The 20,586-nt window shown below is 33.5% G+C and overlaps 2 protein-coding genes across 3 annotated transcripts in view; one reads left to right on the top strand and one right to left on the bottom strand.

The window, feature by feature from the left end:
* Positions 1 to 808: 808 nt before the first annotated feature.
* Positions 809 to 6,134, bottom strand: LOC138336127 (protein transport protein Sec61 subunit alpha). The gene is made up of 13 exons (XM_069285441.1): positions 5,999 to 6,134; positions 5,720 to 5,787; positions 5,330 to 5,395; positions 5,016 to 5,094; positions 4,529 to 4,660; positions 4,241 to 4,350; positions 3,836 to 3,989; positions 3,478 to 3,638; positions 3,108 to 3,248; positions 2,859 to 2,915; positions 2,446 to 2,637; positions 1,995 to 2,142; positions 809 to 1,604 (listed from the first exon to the last, which is right to left on the bottom strand). Exons 1-13 carry the CDS (start codon positions 6,003 to 6,005, stop codon positions 1,489 to 1,491), a joined length of 1,431 nt encoding a protein of 476 aa, XP_069141542.1. The 5' UTR covers positions 6,006 to 6,134; the 3' UTR covers positions 809 to 1,488.
* Positions 6,135 to 6,265: 131 nt separating this feature from the next.
* LOC138336129 (synaptotagmin-1-like) overlaps positions 6,266 to 20,586 on the top strand; it is a 44,589-nt gene continuing 30,268 nt past the window's right edge. For both annotated transcript variants that reach the window (XM_069285443.1, XM_069285444.1), the window contains exons 1-6: positions 6,266 to 6,375; positions 14,226 to 14,406; positions 14,752 to 14,949; positions 15,850 to 16,110; positions 16,522 to 16,695; positions 17,909 to 17,985. In XM_069285443.1, the coding sequence (XP_069141544.1) occupies positions 14,245 to 14,406; positions 14,752 to 14,949; positions 15,850 to 16,110; positions 16,522 to 16,695; positions 17,909 to 17,985 (872 nt within the window). In that variant the 5' untranslated portion in view covers positions 6,266 to 6,375; positions 14,226 to 14,244. The remainder of the gene's footprint in view (positions 6,376 to 14,225; positions 14,407 to 14,751; positions 14,950 to 15,849; positions 16,111 to 16,521; positions 16,696 to 17,908; positions 17,986 to 20,586) is intronic.

The following is a 20,586-nucleotide window of genomic DNA, read 5'->3' on the forward strand; positions in this document are numbered from 1 at the left end:
AAGCTGTCAGAATTATTTTGTGTACATATGGTCATTTTGCACAAAAAAGCTAAATGTATGTATACAGGCATGAAATGGCGTTTTTGATTGATGCAGCAAGGCGTAGAAAATGCTTTTGATCTGTAGACAGGTGGTATAATGGTCACAAGAATGTGACCCCTTATGGCATGGGATATCATAAAAGATATTGAACGGAGAGGTTATATGGATCTGGATTGTACCAACTGTGAGTCACAATATATAGCATTTCCAATAGATGTACAAGAAGACAAAGAAAACAAATTCGTAAAGAATGAAAACACAAGCGGAAGACCGAAATGTTAAAAAAATTCCTGTGTGTGAAGTTTTATTTATAAGTTTTAACGGCCTATTAAGAGCCAGGGTCATGTTAGGATGTGCCAGGTTTGTTGGTGGAGGAAAGGCTAGCCAGAGTATCTGGAGAAAAACTACAAACCAGCAGTCAGTACCGGGCAACTGCCCCACATGGGGTTCGAACCCACATCCTAGAGGTATAACCTGTGTTTATTGAAGCATCAGGAACAGTTAAATTGTCTGTTATATAATCCTAATGATGTAGGAATTATTTCAGAGGACACCCTGAAGTACAATGCTTAATAAGTAAAATTAGATTGATCAAGATCATATCCATAGACCATGAAACAAGTCTAAAGCTGTCTCGCTTAGCCAATCACAGATAATGTTATCAAAATTTACTTTATTTTTGATTTTTTGATTAACTGTCTTAGATTGTTTCACGATTCATCTGATATATATAAAATCTTGAAATGATAAAAAGACAAACAACATCTCAACATCAAGAGGACATTTAATGTTGAACAGGTAAAACAACCTCCATTTTCACAGTCTCTTACAATCTTCACATTCTCAACACAAGTGACCAAAACCCAGAGCAGATAGGAGAGAGTTCAATGTTGTCCTTGATGAGTACAATATAAATATTAAATGACTAATTTTTAATTTTTTATTAAAAAACTACCAGTCTATATATCTGTTTTCAAATAAAAACAGAATTAATATTGAGGTTTCTACTTATTGTAGATAACTGTGATTGTTTGCGTTTCTAATATATTATTTTTTTTATAATGCAGGCAAGTAATCACCATCAAATGCATTCTTGCAAGTGTTAAGCTGCCAAACTATATAAATATTCTTTTCACATTTTATCTTCTAGCTTAACTTAATAGTCATGTACTATTACATCTTATTTTTTCTGAAACAATAAGTTTTTAAAGCTACAAATAGGGGAACTTTTAAAACTTGGCTTCAGTTTATAACTTAACACAGATCATTTAAGTACCAGATATAACATCCTGGACGAAATGTTCAAAATATGGCGTCATGATGCTCCTATTAGACACAAACAATAATGATGTTGACACCATAGCTATGTGATGGTAGCTTGTCTCTACATGCTGCCCATGTAGATACTCAACACATTCTGAGTTTATTATTAAAACGTCGATTTACTTAGAACAACAATGTGCTCATTCCTCCCATTTCACTTTGCTCCTTCACGAAAATTTCAAAGTACTGATAAATAATGGTGACAGCCAGCAAGATTCCAGTTCCACTACCAATGGCTCCTGTAACACACAAGGGCAAGATCAGTTACAATCAAAGTCGCATACACATACTATTTTCGACACAATAAGCGCCAAGGTCATTAAAAAAATTAAAAAGAAAAAAAAAAAAAATTGAAAAAGGTGCTAAAAAGACAAAAGTATTGCAAATCTATAGCTTTGTGTAGATTTATTTATGCCTGAACAACTAAAATGGAGGCCTTTAAAAGGGTGAGGGGAGCTTACTGGGTTCAATATGGTGGGTTTTACTAGATAAAAATGCTGCAACTCTGATGACTTGGCTTTAAATAAGTGATAATTTTACAATTACAAAGTAGTTGGTCGAGTCAGAAAATCCTCAAGTGGTAGCAAGACAATAATTGTCAACAGAAATATGTTCTCTAGATAACTTACCAAGGAAATCAGCTAGAACTGACAGGGCTCCTATACACAGACCACCAAAAGCAGCAGCTGTAGGGATGTATCGGTTCAGCTCGTGAATCATGGACTTGTCTCGGTGTCCTCTCATCACCATCTGTTGATCTTTAAGCTGTTTGGCAACCTGAAAATAAAATCAATGTGAAAGATGAGTTTTCTAGGATTTATACTAGTTTCACTCAAATAATTGTGCAGCCGAAAGAACAACAAAGATTTCAACAATTGGAATTGGAGTAATCTAGAACTTGCATTAAACATTGAATATCTCAATTATCTGGCATTTTGTGTGTATGGTCATTTCTTGAAACCAATTTCAATATATACAATTGTAAAAATTGTTTCCAGAGAATGATAATTCAATGGTTGACAAGCATGCTTTTAATATTTTTGATGATTTGATAAGAATCCTGCTTTGAACGTCACTTACATCTTTTGCACTTGATCCAGATACATCAATCCACGTCTTGGAGAAAAATGCGCAGGATCCCAACATAAAGATGATGTATAATACTGCGTGTATGGGATCCTCTGCTATATGTGAAAATGTCTCTGGCGGGGACAGATAATAGCAAAGACCTCCAACAGGGTAGGATCTGGCTGGGCCGCCACCTCCAACATCCTGTAATCAAACAAATGTAGCATTTCATTCTGGGACAAATACACAAATACTCTCATCTTCCTTTTCTCTCTTCTTTTGAACAAAATTAAACATAAGTTTACTGCATAAATTGCATTTAAGTGAAATATCATGATTTTAAGACTTTTCATATTTCAATCTTTCAAAAGTAAATGGATTTATATCTTTCAATTATCAAATTTCATGGAATTCAATATACTTACAGCCCAAACTCCCAATAAATTCACAAAGAAATTTCCACTAAATTTTGTAGCCAACATCTGCAATATAAAAAAAACAAAATTGAGTTTTTAAATTATCAAATTTAAAAAGAATCATAATCCAATATAAATTGAAAATAATATCTATATATATTATTTTTACATATATACTTAAATGAATTTTCACACCAATTAATGGTAGATTTTTTATTAGAATTAACATAGTAGGTAAATAAATAGAGAGAGAATTACCTGAGAGATGACATAAAGATTGGATACAAGGGCTGACTGCAAAATAATGGGAATATTGGAAGTGTAGAACAACTTGATTGGGTAAGAACTCTGTTGTCCACGGTAGCGAGCTGACTTGATTGGCAGATCTACACGGAATCCCTGAAATACACGGATATAAAAGCATGAATATAAATTCTGTAGTATAACTAATTTGGTTTCAAAACTAGTAAAAAGAGTCAGTGTGTTGATATCTAAATTAAATGTTTTAAAAAATAACATATAAAATGAATTGTTTATTTACTATAATATATATTTGACTTTGAAATTCAAAATAAAAATGTATAATGAATGAAAATATGACACCTTTGAAATGACAATCAATTCCTACCTGGAAGTAAATAACGACTCCAAACACAAACACAGTAGCCAGCAGGTTCATCAAGTTAGGCAGATTCTGTCTGTTGACAGCTTCCCTGAGGGCACGTACTTTGTCACTTCTGGTGGCCAGCAGGTGACACAAAGCAATCACGGCTCCTTCAAACTCAGTGCCTGGAGGCAAAACAGATCAAACATTAAAAGGTAAACCTGACATTAATCCAATTTATGACATCAATACTGTACAGTTATTATTTAATTGACAGCTGGGTTCTTCCTCTTCCTATCATAAATGAAAAAATATCTGATGAACCCTACTTTTCTTTGCATACAAGGGTTGAGAAGTTTTTTAATAGATATTGATGACTTACCTCTACCAGTGTTGACTGTAGCAGGACTGAAAGCTTTCCATACAATAGTTTCACAGATGTTTGTGGCAATGAACAATGAGATACCAGAGCCCAAACCGTATCCTTTCTGGAGCAGTTCATCAAGCAGCAGTACAATCAATCCAGCTACGAACAACTAGAAAGTAAAAACAACAACATTTTCAATACCATATAGAGGGAGAAATATGTGGGCAATTAATACAAACTCTACTAGAATTATCTTGTAGTTACTAGTAAAGAATAAAAGTAAAATAATCATTGTGAATCACCATACCCTTTGAAACTGTTCAATCACTATACCCTTTAAAACTGTTGAGTCAAAGGAATATCTTAAGATTGTTATGTAGAGGGGTGTGAGGGATTATTTTATAGGATTGCTTTACTTACCTGAATAATGATGAGCATGCAGACGCCCATGCCGATGTCAGAAGGGTCTCCATACATCCCTGTCATTACATACACAATGGCCTGTCCCACAGTGATCACCATACCAAACACTGCAAAATCAATTCAATCTAACATTCATATATAGACACTTACTATTCAGGAGTTTAAAACAAACTTTACTTGTAATTCTGTAAAATCCTTTTTTCCCCAAATCAAATCAATTAATGTCACTTAAAATTTAAATATTTGGTTGAGTTATATGTAATTTACAAAGTTGTTAAAACTTACATTTCTGAGCACCATTAAAGAGAGCTCTATCTTTTGGGGTATCACCAACTTCAATAATTTTTGCTCCAGCCAACAGCTGCATGATTAATCCAGATGTCACAATGGGTGAGATACCGAGTTCCATCAAGGTTCCTTTACAAAGAAAAGATTATAAGAAAAGCATATTTTTTGTTTTATCAACACAATTAAGAAAGTTGTAAAACGCAATCTGATTAAATTACAAATACTTACTAAAGTTACTATACCACTATGAAGATCTGTACTTTAACCATATCGTTACAATAAGAAGACTTAGAATTTATAATCACATTTATTTTGAACATCTGACAAGCATCGAGAATCAGAACATTTGTATAATGCAAAAGCATTGTTCAGCATTTATTACTAATACAATTTAGTTAGTATGGAAATTCTTGTTTCAGCAACATTTCTAAAGACAAAGATAAATGTTTCTCAAAAACTTTAATCAAGATTTTTAATATTTTACCTCTGTTGGAGGCAAGAATTACTCTCATCCAATAGAATGGATCGGCTGAATCCGACGACATAATTCCAAATAGGGGGATCTGCATAAGATAGAATTAATTTCAAATACATTCATCTGACAGTCAGGGGAAGCAAAATGTTAATGCACATACTATCTTGTCACAATAGGATGTAATTTGCTAATATTTTGTTCTCATTTAGTTATATTCACAATTATATTTTAATATATTTAGTATAATCAGAATCATTAAAAAAAACCATTTTTATAATTTATGATTTCAATCTTTATCATACAAAAAAATGGGAAACACTTACCTGACAGCATACAAGAAAGATGAATAAAGTGATGGCTGTCCATAATACTTTCTCCCTGAACTGAATCTGTAACAGGAATGAGATAAGCTAATGAACACTTCTGTTAAATCTCAATCAAGCCACAATACACAGTTTTTACAAATTCTTTGATTTTCTTCATTAGACGTGTCCAATATGTTAATCTGTCAAGACCTCCAAACACAATGCCATAAAAATTACAGTATTGTACGTCAAATTAAGGATTAAACTAAAACAAGGGAGTAAACATCAAACTTTGGAATAAAATAATATTCGATCTAATGTATTGTTATAATATTTTGTCATTCTAGAACTTCCTTATGACACGTTACGCGTTACAGTAAAAATAGCATTGTATTTTAAATTGTCTACCTTTCGATCAGGCTTGGCGATTTCTGGCAGAACCGCACAAAACGGCTTAACGAATTCTAAAAATTTGACTGAAAGAGAAAAAGATCAAATAAATGTCAACATCAATTCATTCGCCACGAGTTGCATCAGAAGTCGTGACAATCGAACAACATATTCTATAAAAGTAGCCACGTATGCATCACTCACCGGTATGACCGGTTTTTTAAATTTCAACGAAGTATTTATTGAAAATAGATGATTTGACATATTTCTGAACCAAATCAACCGAAAAATACTTACTTCCCATGATGGCAGATACGTTTGACTGTATCCCCCAATCAGGCTAAACGCAGTTAAACGGGAAACTGCGACTTGATGTTCTGTCCAGAAGCAAACTACAACCGGATGGTCGTGTCGCCGATGTGTAAAGGGTTGGGTCACGTGACGAGCTGCGAGATTTGACGTTAATGCATATTTAAATTAATCAGGTGTTGAATCGACTCTCCCATATCAAATAAGATTTTAATTAACTTAAGATAAAACTATGTAACACCCTAGTCTTCAAATGTTGGCGATCTCAAAAAAAAACTTTTTTTTATGTCCACAAAGATGGCGCTGACGTCACTAAGGTAAACTGTAATGGCTGCCACAGAGGGCTAACAGGTGCTCGACTGCTGGTAAGTGAAAGTGTTGGACGTAGGCCTATCTGACATCTAGCTAATTGATCGATGGATTTTGTAAAATACCATCGTGAAACACACCAAATTATACTAGTGTTGTAAAATTCTTAGATTGTGTTGTGTGTGTTCGCGCTTTAAATATTGCCATTGACGTTGTTGTTGTAAGATCTGTTAGATCTACAGTACAGACCTGTATAGCCTTAATATAGAATATTGATACAGTACTGGATACTGTATGACTGCCAGAGCTATACAGATATACAGTAGGCCTAACTGCTAAGATTTGTGACAGCTAAAATGAAGGTAGATTTAAAACAATCATACATATGTACCTCCTGCAAAATGATCGAACAATTTAGCATACCCTTGAAGGACCAATATTCGTCAGTGTAATCAAATCCTCTCAGATATCAACAAACCAGCAAGAAATAAGATGTACCTTTTTTTCAACACAAATATGTAATATATTGTCTTACTTGTACAACAAGTTGTCTATCAATCAATTTAGCGTGATACAGAAGATTTCTACCCGCCGGTCGTTGGGTGACAGCAGGGGGGTATAGTTAACCCGTACCCATTCCAACTCGTACCCACCAACTCGTACCCAAAATTGGCGAAGTCGTACCCAAAATATTTGGCGAGCTCGTACCCATGATTGGCTAACCCGTACCTATCAAGTTTCGTTGTGTTTTTTTTTTTAAATTAATTACATGTATTAATCTTAATTTCTTCTGTGTATCTGATTCAATATATCACTGGCCTAAATAATGCATAATTGAGTCAACGTTGATATATTCCAATACCTGGTAAAATCATAAAATATCTGGTAACATGCTACTTTTCAAAATTACAAATACACTACAATACATTAAACAGTAATGTTATATTAACATACACATGCACTTTGATATATTTTTATAAGGTATGACATCTGTAATAATTTTGTGTAAAAGTTACGTATTATTCAAAATCATTTTTCGTGCCCTTTGTGATTTCACACGGCAAATGTTCAATGATTTTAAAATCTGATTTCCTTTTTGTTTGACTGTCTTGTAAAAAAAAATCCAATGAAACAAAATAGATCGTTGTTTTTAATCAAAGGAGGAAGTCAAATAAAAACCAAAGCCTTATAGATCCTTGAATAAACGAAAACAGACATTCAATAGAGAAACAATAAAGATTGAGAAAAAAATGGGTTGCGTCTTGAATTGTTGCTGCCGTATAAATAATGTGGGTTTTTGGCAAGAAAACACAGGTTAATTTTTGTTATATCACAAATATATCATATTTATAATCAACTATAACTAATGTATGGAATAAATCTTGGTTTAACAGCGCTGTTTATACATCGTTATTTTCTCATGGGTATGGGTTCGCCAAACTTGGGTACGGGTTCGCCATGTTTGGGTACGAGTTCGCCAAATGTGGGTACGAGTTTGTTTGGGTACGAGTTTGAATGGGTACGGGATCGCCATAATTCGACAGCAGGCACTTGTGAGATCATCTTTAAGCTGAGCATTTCTTGTTGCTACATCAATTTTAAGTCTTTAAACCTCTTTGTCATGGAACGTGGCGAACACCTCTGTTTACATTAACGTTATGTTTTCAACAGTACCACACCAAAAATTTTGGGTAAGTTGAATTGCCAAAATAATTTGTAATAACCCAAAATCTAGGCTATGAATCATATGATCAGACATGTGTCTTCCGATAATGGTTGACATACTGCTGATCAGTGCACATGGACACTCAAATGCTGATGGTAGGGTTTTAAAGTTTTTAAAATACCTTCATTTTGGGGTATATTGCTACATCGTTTTTATAAAATCACTTGGTTATAACACACACTCCCTTTTATAAGCAAGACATGTGTAAATCTTCCTTGATCAAATCTGCTTTGGTAGACGACATTCTTTATGAAATCATGTGATAGTTCTTCGAGATATAAGCAAAATTGTAAACATGATGAAAACAGGTCCCTGATGAATTTAGGGCACTTGACCATATATATATATACAGAACATGAGTTTCTGTGAAAGCCAACCAGACGGTGTCACAATTCATTTTATTCAAAATCAATTTTTAGAGAGCACAGCTCGAACAGACAGAAGACCCGTTTGCAAAGCGAACTCTTGTGGTAGAGATGTCTCGATAGCGTATTTTATGTAAATCATTCATACATATACAGTACCTAGTGTAGAGTTGGAAAACTTTCTCGTAAACAGGAAACAGAAATCACAATACGTAAGATCCAGCGTTATGTAAGACCATATAGTCAAAGTCACACTCTCACGTTATTGCAAACTATATATCCATTTTGAAAAATTCATAATAAAAGCATCAGTGAAAGATAAACCTTCAAAAGGGATTGTTAACAGAATCCTACATTTAATTTTGTCCTAAATCTTATCTTAATCTGTTTTATGTAATTATGTGACACTACCATCTGGCAACAGAAAATGATGCTGAGATGTATGAAGCGGCAGTCACAGAAATCTTTTTGCATAAAGTGAAAGTAGAAATGTTTTTGTTATGTATTGAATGTCAGTTATTCAGCAGGGCTAGGATTCTAATATGTATTCAAAGCAAAGCCTCAGAAGAGCACAGCTACATGTAAAAAAATGTACATATAGTAAGGATTATAATCTCAGAATGAGATAAAAATTGTTTAAACTTGTAGTCCGATCATTGAATTATTTAAAAGCAATACCTCAACACTATTGATGGATATTTTGCGGTTAGCAATATGTCGACAATTGTCATATACAGATCAGAAATAAATATATACAACTGGAATAGTTTAGGTCTTGTTTCTCTCAAAGGCAGAAAACTTAGCAATATGCCATGTACCAAAAACGTCCGGGAATCTATGTGCCGTCATCTTTGGCAAGAAGATTCATGACGTTATGGCTGATAGTGTAGTGAGCTCGACAACTCACAGACTACAATGTACCGGTCGTTTTGACCAGTGCATATATGGGCGTCGTTCTTATCTTTGTGTAGTTATCTAAAACTACTTACAGTAATTTCAAGGTGTATGCTGATGACACGTTTTGTCTACAGAGAAAAATTCAAATCTCTTTGTGCTGATAACCAAAATTAAAACATTGCTTCCTACATGGAGGCACAAGACTTTTCCTGCGGGACACAATTTCAAAGTCCAGTGGGTACTGGAATGTATTGGAGTCTATATGCTCACACACATGTTATGGTTAGTAGAGCTTTGATCTACACATGAAGTTCTATGCTGCCTTTGGCCACGCAGAGAGTTGCGGTCTTATTATAAAGATGGTTTCTAGGCTTCTAGCAATAATTCAATACACACCGGGTATAGGTGGTCTATCATAAAAATCAGTTGTTCCAAGGGGTGGATGATCGCTTTTTAAGATGGAGGAATCGGTATTTTACACAATTTCAAGGAATGTTCGGTTATGTTTTGGATTTTTCTTTAATTTGAGATAACTTGTTATTAAACATGTGGGACAATTAAGGAACATTAGCCTTATCCGTGAGTATTTTCCATTAGTTATTTCTGCGAAAGGCCTGATAGTTAAAAATGGTGTGTAGTTAAAATTAGTTTTAGATTAGAAATTATTTATATTTGTACATACGTAGACACTTAATGTAATAAATATGTGCAACGCTAGAAGTATCAAACAGAGAAGGTGTCAGTCTGTTTGTTTATAAATAAAAAAGCAATAATTATAATTATCATAATTACCTGCAGTTGAAGAATGTGTACAAAAGCAAAAACACCATACAATTTATCATAGATCCAAAATTGTAGTACATAATCTTAAATGAGTTTTTATTTCATTTGAACTTTTATGAAACAAGTCTTTGATTTTTAGGTCATCTGACCGAAGGTCAGGATGACCTATTGTCATAGCGTTTCGTCCGTCGTCGTGCGCCGTCCGCCGTGCGTCGTGCGTAAGACTATTTATACAAAAGCCTACTCCTCCTACATTCTTTGATGGATTTCATCCATATTTGGTTTGAAACATCATTGGGGAAGGACAATCATATTTTATATAAATGAGCCTGGTCCGACCCCTAGGGGCTGAGAGGTGGGGCACCAAAAGGGCAAATTTTCTTATTTTAATCTTTAAAATCCTACTCCTCCTTCATCCTTTGATGGATTTCATCCATATTTGGTGTGAAACTTTATTAGGGAAGGACAATCATATCTTATATAAATGAGCTTGGTCCGACCCCTAGGGTCAGAGGGGCGGGGCCCCAAACGGGCAAATTTTCTTAATTTTAGCTTTAAAATCCTACTCCTCCTTTATTTTTTGGATGGATTTCATCCATATTTGGTGTGAAACTTCATTAGGGAACGACAATCATATTTTAGATAAATGAGCCTGGTCCGACCCCTAGGGGCTGAGAGGTGGGGCACCAAAAGGGCAAATTTTCTTAATTTTAGCTTTAAAATCCTACTCCTCCTTCATCCTTGGATGGATTTCATCCATATTTGGTTTGAAACATCATTGGGGAAGGAAAATCATATTTTATATAAATGAGCCTGGTCCAACCCCTAGGGGCTGAGGGGTGTGGCCCCAAAAGGGCAAATTTTCTTATTTTAGCTTTAAATTCCTACTCCTCCTTCATCCTTTGATGGATTTCATCCATATTTAGTGTGAAACATCATTAGGTAAGGACATTCATATTTTATATAAATGAGCCTGGTCCGACCCCTAGGGGCTGAGGGGTGGGGCCCCAAAAGGGCAAATTATCTTATTTTAAGCTTTAAAATTCTACTCCTCCTTCATCCTTGGATGGATTTCATTTATATTTAGTGTGAAACATCATTGGGCAAGGACAATCATGTTTTATATAAATGAGCCTGGTCCGACCCCTAGGGGCTGAGGGATGGGGCCCCAAAAGGGCAAACTTTCTTATTTTAAGCTTTAAAATCCTACTCCTCCTTCATCCTTGGATGGATTTCATTTATATTTGGTGTTAAACATCATTGGGGAAGGACAATCATATTTTATATAAATGAGCCTGGTCCGACCTCTAGGGGCTGAGGGGTGGGGCCCCAAAAGGGCAAATTTTCTTACTTTTAGCTGGCCCACTTCCTGTTTTCAGGTTTCACTCTCTGATCTCAATGAAAATTGGTCTATAGGGGTTTTAATTGATGCCGAACAACGTGCAAACATTTTCGTAAAGATTATGGTATTCCAAGATGGCCTCTAGCCCACTTCCTGTTTTAAGGTTTCAGTCTCTGATCTTAATGAAAATTGGTCTATAGGGGTTTTAATTGATGCCGAACAACATGCAAACATTTTCGTAAAAATTTTGGTATTTCAAGATGGCTGCTGGCCCACTTCCTGTGTTGGGGTTCATTTCAGATCTCAATGAAAAATTGGTCTAAAGGGGTTTTAATTCATTCAGAAGGGGGAACTTTAGGTGAGGACAATCATATTTTATAAAGGACCAGGCTAAGACCCATGGGGATAGTACGGCGGAGGTCCAAACTGGGAGCTTAGCTGAAATTTGGCTTTAAAATCTGACTCCTTATATTAATCCTTGAATGGGTTACAACCATATATGGATGAAGGGCAACCGAGTTTGTTCAACAAATGACATTTACCTATTTCAGAAACTTACATATTCAACTAAGGAGTTCCTTGTACTATTTATATTAATTGTTAACCACTACTTTATACTGTGACTTTGTTGTTTTGTGCCATGAGTCAGATGACCGTAAAGGCCCATGGGCCTCTTGTTGTTTTTTTTTTCATGTTTTAGTTTATCTAAATGAAAGCCTTATTAAAAATGTGTGTAGAATTATATCAAAATTATAAATTAGATACTAGGCACTCAGTGTAACATACTATTGAAACATATATGTGTTTTAATTATTACACTGAATGCCTTTCTTCAACAAAACAACATAATCATTCTGGTCTTTTGAGTTGTAACATTTACATGTAGGGATATGAATGAGATCAAGTGTAATTTTATAAAATTGACAGCTTTAAGGATGTATTCTTTTGAGGTTTCAGTCCCGTTGAAGTCTCGTTTCAACAAAGATCAAAGAAGTTATGAGATTTTCAAATACAATTTATCAATATCTGTAGCAAGTTGACATTTGTAAATTTTGTCAAAAAATTAAATTTCTATTTTTAGTAGATTTTTTATACAGGGATTTTAAGAAATGGCCCACTTGGCGGCCATTTCGTAATTTTGTGTCTTTTTTTGCTTTGATTAGAGCCACAGTTTTACCATTTTTTACTGAAATTGTTTTTACTTAAATCATCGCTGTGCCAGCATTTTTAGCTGTATGGAGCTAATTTTTGCTGTAAATCTTTACTAGGTTTGTAGTAATTAACATATTGAGCATTAATGTGTGAAATCATACACTTTTGTCACTTTATTTTTACATTTAATGGTAATTTGAGCACTTTTATTTTTACTCTAAAATAATGTAAAATAACAAATATTCAAATGGGGCAAAAAAGTAAGCACACGGACCCCTCATTTTTCCGCCTGATTTAGAAAGAACAACCCTTTCTTTATTGATATGCAAAATATTAGCAAAAGTTAAATACCAGAACTTTTTCTAAAAAGGGTTAAATTTGGCAAAAATGGTTGAAATGTGCATTTTGTAGCTAAAAATTAAGGGGTAGGGATAGCATATGTTGTTATTCTGAGAAAAAAATATTAGGCTTATTAATCAAAACTGGTGTATTTTTTAAAGAAGACTACTGGAAAATAAATTCAACAAATATCCATACATATCAAACACCTCATTAGGAAATTATGGCTTTAGTCTCATGTGTATGTATGGTCAAAACAGCAAAATTCCCATAAAATCCATTTTTTCTCAACTAGCTATCTTTGAGTGACAATAGCTCAAAAACGAGCACACAGACATATTTTTTTTCTTCCATTTTCTTTTATGGTATGAACTCCTATTTCCAAAAATCTTTATGAGAAAAAAAAGTTTAATACAAGACAATTTTGACTTCTCAGAGGAGTACATCCTTAAATGTTGAGTTTGGTGATATTCACTGTCAGGTTAACTTGCTATTTTTTGTCTAAATGATATAGGATTACATATATGTTCAGGGTTTGCCATAAATGGGATCCATCTTTAAAGATGCTCCACCGCTGTCAGGCAAATGGTATTTTTTCCTCTATCAAAAACAGGAGCAGACAATTTAGTATTTTTCTTCAGTTACAAAAATTACTTACTTTACACTAATACCACCATTGAAAAGTTTGAGTTTCTAATTTTACTTCAAGATAGAACTATCAAAAATAATTAACTGCATCCCGAAAAAATTCTGCTGCACTATATGTCCTATATGAAATTAAGTACTGATTTTGCACGCATCAAAAGTAAAACGAAATATTTCATATGCATTTTTGTGTTAATTAGACACATACAGATATCGCGAAAGTTGAAAAAAATGGCTAAACATTTGGACCAGCATGGCTTGTGAGTATGCTGGACCAAACAAACATAAACAAATGAAACTACATGGAAATGTATTTAAAACTATATTGATAGTATGGTTTATGTTTTTATATTTCATCAAAATTGGGGGCCGCAGTGGCCGAGTTGTTAAGATGTCACAACATATTTAACACAAGCCCACACCTTTGGGTCGCGAGTTTGAATTCCATGTGGGGCAGTTGCTTGGTACTGGCGCCTGGTCAGTGGTTTTTCTCTGTGTACTCCTGTTTTCCTCCACCAACCTGGCATGTCCTTATATGACCCTGACTGTTAATAGGATGTAAAACCAATTTTCTCAAATAATTTTAATAAGCCTTAAAAATGAATTCTGTTCTTGATTTAGTGTATTTTTACTATGACATATATTTTATGTGTTTAGGTTCGTTACGACAGATAAAATGGGCGGAAGTCAATCCCACTCCTCTCCAAAAGATGTAGAGCATGGTAGAGTTCGACAGAACCCACAGAAAATCTACGGCTTATCACGCTTGATGAATGCTAAAGCAGATCACAATCGAACTGTTGCTATCAAAGGCTGGGACAAGCATGATGAAAACATGGTAACTCACCTTAAAATCAACAACATGTTTAGTTACTTATACAGCTAGCTGGAATGTATATACATTGATGTCACTTACATAAATATATAGTTTACAACTTGTTAAATATCCTATACTAAAACTTAACATTGTTTAATTGTTTTGTGTGGAGGTTTGCAGGAGCAATAAAACCAGTATAAGATCAAAAACTTTCTGTAATAAGTCTCAAACTGATTGTGTTTCTCATCTGATACTGTAACTTTAAGAATTTTCATAACAGTATCTGTTCTGATTAAATTTTGACATGATTCTATGATTTCTATGGCTTATAACTCAAATTGATGTTTGTTTGCTATTTAACTTCAGAAAAACACACAGCTACTGAAGGGCTTGTACAAGACTTTGGATCCTACAATGATGAAAGTAACAGAGGATGTTAGAGGAGAAATACAGCTTTCATTCAAGTATGACTTCAAACGCAGCCTCCTTCTGGTGAAGGTCATCAAATGCCGTGACCTGAGGATGAGAGACCTGCGGACAAAGATGCCTGACCCATATGTTAGAGTAAGTATTAGACTATAACACATACTCAAGTCAACTCAAATCCTAACTAGATATTCTTGATAGGGTGAAATTGAAATAATTCAATTTTCAGGTATAAGTTTTAAATACTGTATACATCATCTTTTGATTTAGTCTTTACTTCCCTCTTTACTACTGACACTATAAGTTTATACTTAGTGATATGTTCAAACAGAAATCAACAAATTAAATCTTTTTAGACAATTAAGTAAATTGCTTGTCTTAACTCTTTCCATACTTTGTTGTGGTTTTTTTCGAATTCTATACCGGAAGTAGTTATTAATCTCACCCCCGGAAGGTTTTGAGAAAATGCCGGACAAAATGTCCAGTTATTGTGTGCTAATTCATTTAATTAAACCATTCCAAGGTTAGTGGAATCATTTGAACTTACTTAGAAATTATCTTATGAGTTATTTAAAATCTGTATCAAGATTTTATTTTGATAATGCAACCTGGAGCAAAACCGCAACAAACCACCATTTTGTTGATATTGATAACTTCTGTTTGATTTATCTTGTTCCTCTGCCATGGAAACGATATACATGGTCAAAATAAATATTTATTTAGCATCCAGAATGTTTATTTGGAACTGAAAATACTTTTAATTTACATGTATCACTGTGTGCAATTTTGAATATAATAGAAAATTTATTGTGAAGAATGAATGTCAATATCGAGGGTCGACTATAGTTGACAACAAGAAAGAGCGAGGGTAAAATCCTGTCGACTATACAATCCTGTTGGCTATAGTCGACAACAGGAAAGAGAGAGGATAAAATGCTGATGTCTATAGTAAAAAAAAATGGTACAGAAAGAGTTAGATAGTATTGATATGTTATCAGTTTTTGTACTGGTTTACCTACATTACATGGTTATGTACAGTTGATTCTGATGCCTGATGAAGAAGGGATGGAGCCGAAGAAAACCGCTGTGACTCGAGGTGACAGTGAACCAAGATTCGATGAGATTTTTGCGTTTCCTTTGGATGAACTGGAGTTAATGAGTCTGAAAATGATTGTTGATGTCCTGGATGATGACATTACTGGTCAGGATGACAACTTAGGCCAGGTTATCATAGATCTCAATTCCTTCAACTTCAAGGAGAACCCAACGCACACAGCCTGGTACATGCTGGCCAGGGAGGTGAGATTTATTTGTGTACTTTCGAAATTATTGTATCATTTGTAGCTTTTCCTGTACTGTATAAATTTTCTTTGTTTTTTTTTATTGCTATGGAGCTGCAAATATAAAACACAAGTTTGAAAAAAAATATTACTGTTATATTTGGCTTTTTAACAGCCAATATTCGAGCATATCAATAACATGTATCACCAAAAAAGGGTAGTCGTGAATATTATAAAAAGTTTTATGTACAACTTTGTAAAATAACAGAAAGGAAATATTTCTCTCTGTCATCTTTAATTAAATATGCTTTATTAATTTTGAAGTACTATTATTTAAATGAAAAATAGCTGTGTATAAAAACAAGACTCCTTGTGAAGTTTATAAGAGACAGTACAACATGCTCTACTTGAAACATTCTATGTTTTCCAGACTGACTTTACAGTAGCTGGTGATCTAGAAATCACTCTGGCCTACCAGCTACCTACCAGTCTATGGGTGACAGTCCATAGAGCCTCCAGGCTCCCTCCCAGGTCTGATGGAAAACCAGCTGATGTTTTTGTCAAGATGAACATTCCTGGAACAAAGACGTTCTTCCAGACTCATGTATGTAAAAATGAATGTTCTTCCAGAATCATGTATCTAAAGATGAATGTTCTTCCAGACACATGTATCTGAGGATGAATACATGTATTCTTGAAGACACATGTATCTGAAGATGAATGTTCTTCCAGACACATGTATCTGAAGATGAATATTCTTCCGGACACATGTGTCTGAAAATGAATATTCTTGCAGACACATGTATCTGAAGATGAATATTCTTCCAGACACATGTATCTGAAAATGAATATTCTTCCAGACACACGTATCTGAAGATGAATATTCTTCAAGACACATGTATCTGAAGGTGAATATTCTTTCAGACACGTATCTGAAGATGAATATTCTTCAAGACACATGTATCTGAAGGTGAATATTCTTTCAGACACGTATCTGAAGATGAATATTCTTCCAAACACATGTATCTGAAGATGAATATTCTTCCAGACACATGTATCTGAAGATGAATATTCTTCCAGACACATGTATCTGAAGATGAATATTCTTCCAGCCTTATGTATCTGAAGATGAATATTATTCCAGACACATGTATGTAAAGATGAACGTTCTTCCAGAATCATATGTATGTAAAGATGAATGTTCTTCCAGACATATGTATGTGAATATTGGTGTGTTTTTGGGTTTGTGACTGGGGATGTGTCCCATTGTGATAGGGTAAACTATTGACTACTACTTTATATAGTTCTCAGCCCAGCAGGTAGGATGTTAGAATTGCTGTATTCATTACATTAAAATTGTAAAAGGGGACTTAATTTGCGATCTTCTCTTTCCCAATGTCTCCCTTAATTTCATTTTTGACCTTGAGTTGAATGCTCACTCCTTTGAGGAAGGTCTGACTTCTATCCCCTGGTGAAGACACACCTCAGACAGAAATGTCCCCAAATGATTGGCGGAGAACTGTCACATGGTGTCCCCAAAACACATTATAGGGGGGTCAGTAAATTTATTATGGGGCAATATGGCTGCTCTCGCCATTGCTTCAAAATTTAAACACAGTCTCTTCAACTTAATATGCCTAATTATGCAATGTTACATTGTCAGTGATCCTGCTTTAGTATAAATGTGATATTATTATCTAATTACAAAACAAAACTTTTATCATAAATACAATCATGTACATTATAAATAGAAAAGTGATTTTAATGTATTTGTGCCTATTATTTATACTTAATCTATATTTATGTTCCTTTCCTAGGTAAAAAAACAGACACTGGACCCTGAGTGGGAGGAAAGCTTTGAGTTTGAGGTTGCCAAAGAAGAATTTGGAATGAGGTATGTTATAAATCTCTTAACTTTATCTGGCGTTTTTTTGTAAACATTTAGCTATTGTACCACAACTAATATGCTTGTTTTTTTGTAAACATTTAGCTATTGTACCACAACTAATATGCTTGTTTTTTTGTAAACATTTAGCTATTGTACCACAACTAATATGCTTGTTTTTTTGTAAACATTTAGCTATTGTACCACAACTAATATGCTTGTTTTTTTGTAAACATTTGCTATTGTACCACAACTAATATGCTTGTTTTTTGTAAACATTTAGCTATTGTACCACAACTAATATGCTTGTTTTTTTGTAAACATTTAGCTATTGTACCCACAACTAATATGCTTTTTTTTTTGTAAACATTTAGCTATTGTACCACAACTAATATGCTTGTTTTTTTGTAAACATTTAGCTATTGTACCACAACTAATATGCTTGTTTTTTTGTAAACATTTAGCTATTGTACCACAACTAATATGCTTGTTTTTTTGTAAACATTTAGCTATTGTACCACAACTAATATGCTTGTTTTTTTGTAAACATTTAGCTATTGTACCACAACTAATATGCTTGTTTTTTTGTAAACATTTAGCTATTGTACCACAACTAATATGCTTGTTTTTTTGTAAACATTTAGCTATTGTACCACAACTAATATGCTTGTTTTTTTGTAAACATTTAGCTATTGTACCACAACTAATATGCTTGTTTTTTTGTAAACATTTAGCTATTGTACCACAACTAATATGCTTGTTTTTTTTGTAAACATTTAGCTATTGTACCACAACTAATATGCTTGTTTTTTTGTAAACATTTAGCTATTGTACCACAACTAATATGCTTGTTTTTTTTGTAAACATTTAGCTATTGTACCACAACTAATATGCTTGTTTTTTTGTAAACATTTAGCTATTGTACCACAACTAATATGCTTGTTTTTTTGTAAACATTTAGCTATTGTACCACAACTAATATGCTTGTTTTTTTGTAAACATTTAGCTATTGTACCACAACTAATATGCTTGTTTTTTTGTAAACATTTAGCTATTGTACCACAACTAATATGCTTGTTTTTTTGTAAACATTTAGCTATTGTACCACAACTAATATGCTTGTTTTTTTGTAAACATTTAGCTATTGTACCACAACTAATATGCTTGTTTTTTTGTAAACATTTAGCTATTGTACCACAACTAATATGCTTGTTTTTTTGTAAACATTTAGCTATTGTACCACAACTAATATGCTTTTTTTTTTGTAAACATTTAGCTATTGTACCACAACTAATATGCTTGTTTTTTTGTAAACATTTAGCTATTGTACCACAACTAATATGCTTGTTTTTTTGTAAACATTTAGCTATTGTACCACAACTAATATGCTTGTTTTTTTGTAAACATTTAGCTATTGTACCACAACTAATATGCTTGTTTTTTTGTAAACATTTAGCTATTGTACCACAACTAATATGCTTGTTTTTTTGTAAACATTTAGCTATTGTACCACAACTAATATGCTTGTTTTTTTGTAAACATTTAGCTATTGTACCACAACTAATATGCTTGTTTTTTTGTAAACATTTAGCTATTGTACCACAACTATACTTGTTTTTTTGTAAACATTTAGCTATTGTACCACAACTAATATGCTTGTTTTTTTGTAAACATTTAGCTATTGTACACAACTAAATATGCTTGTTTCTTGTTTCACTGGAGCAAGTCAACTTTACTTCAGAATGGACATGTTCCTGTACACTAAGGCCCTGTATTATTATCATATTGTTTCATCAGTATTCCTAAGCTTAAATTTGATTATAGGAAATCATTATAGAATTTAGAAAAGCTCTACCCCGGTATTGGGTCACATATAGTACTAGTGTTACCCATGTCTGTTCCCTGATTTCATATCAAAGCATCAGTATTTATTTCCTACAGACTGATTTCATATCAAATCAGCAGTATTTATATACTACAGACTGATTTCATATCAAACCATATTAAGACGATTCATATCAAACAGCAGTATTTATATCCTACAGACTGATTTCATATCAAACAGCAGTATTTATATCCTACAGACTGATTTCATATCAAACAGCAGTATTTATATCCTACAGACTGATTTCATATCAAACAGCAGTATTTATATCCTACAGACTGATTTCATATCAAACAGCAGTATTTATATCCTACAGACTGATTTCATATCAAACAGCAGTATTTATATCCTACAGACTGATTTCATATCAAACAGCAGTATTTATATCCTACAGACTGATTTCATATCAAACAGAAGTATTTATATCCTACAGACTGATTTCATATCAAACAGCAGTATTTATTTCCTACAGACTGATTTCATATCAAACAGAAGTATTTATATCCTACAGACTGATTTCATATCAAACAGAAGTATTTATATCCTATAGACTGATTTCATATCAAACAGCAGTATTTATATCCTATAGACTGATTTCATATCAAACAGCAGTATTTTTCTACCACAATGTGTCGATTTATTCAACTCTCAGGCCATTGGTCGATATGTTCAACTCTCAGGCCATTGGTTATATGTACACACCGTTGATTATATATATTGATATT

The sequence above is a fragment of the Argopecten irradians genome, chromosome 12, assembly GCF_041381155.1.
Source record: "Argopecten irradians isolate NY chromosome 12, Ai_NY, whole genome shotgun sequence".
Taxonomy (NCBI): Eukaryota; Metazoa; Mollusca; class Bivalvia; order Pectinida; family Pectinidae; genus Argopecten; species Argopecten irradians.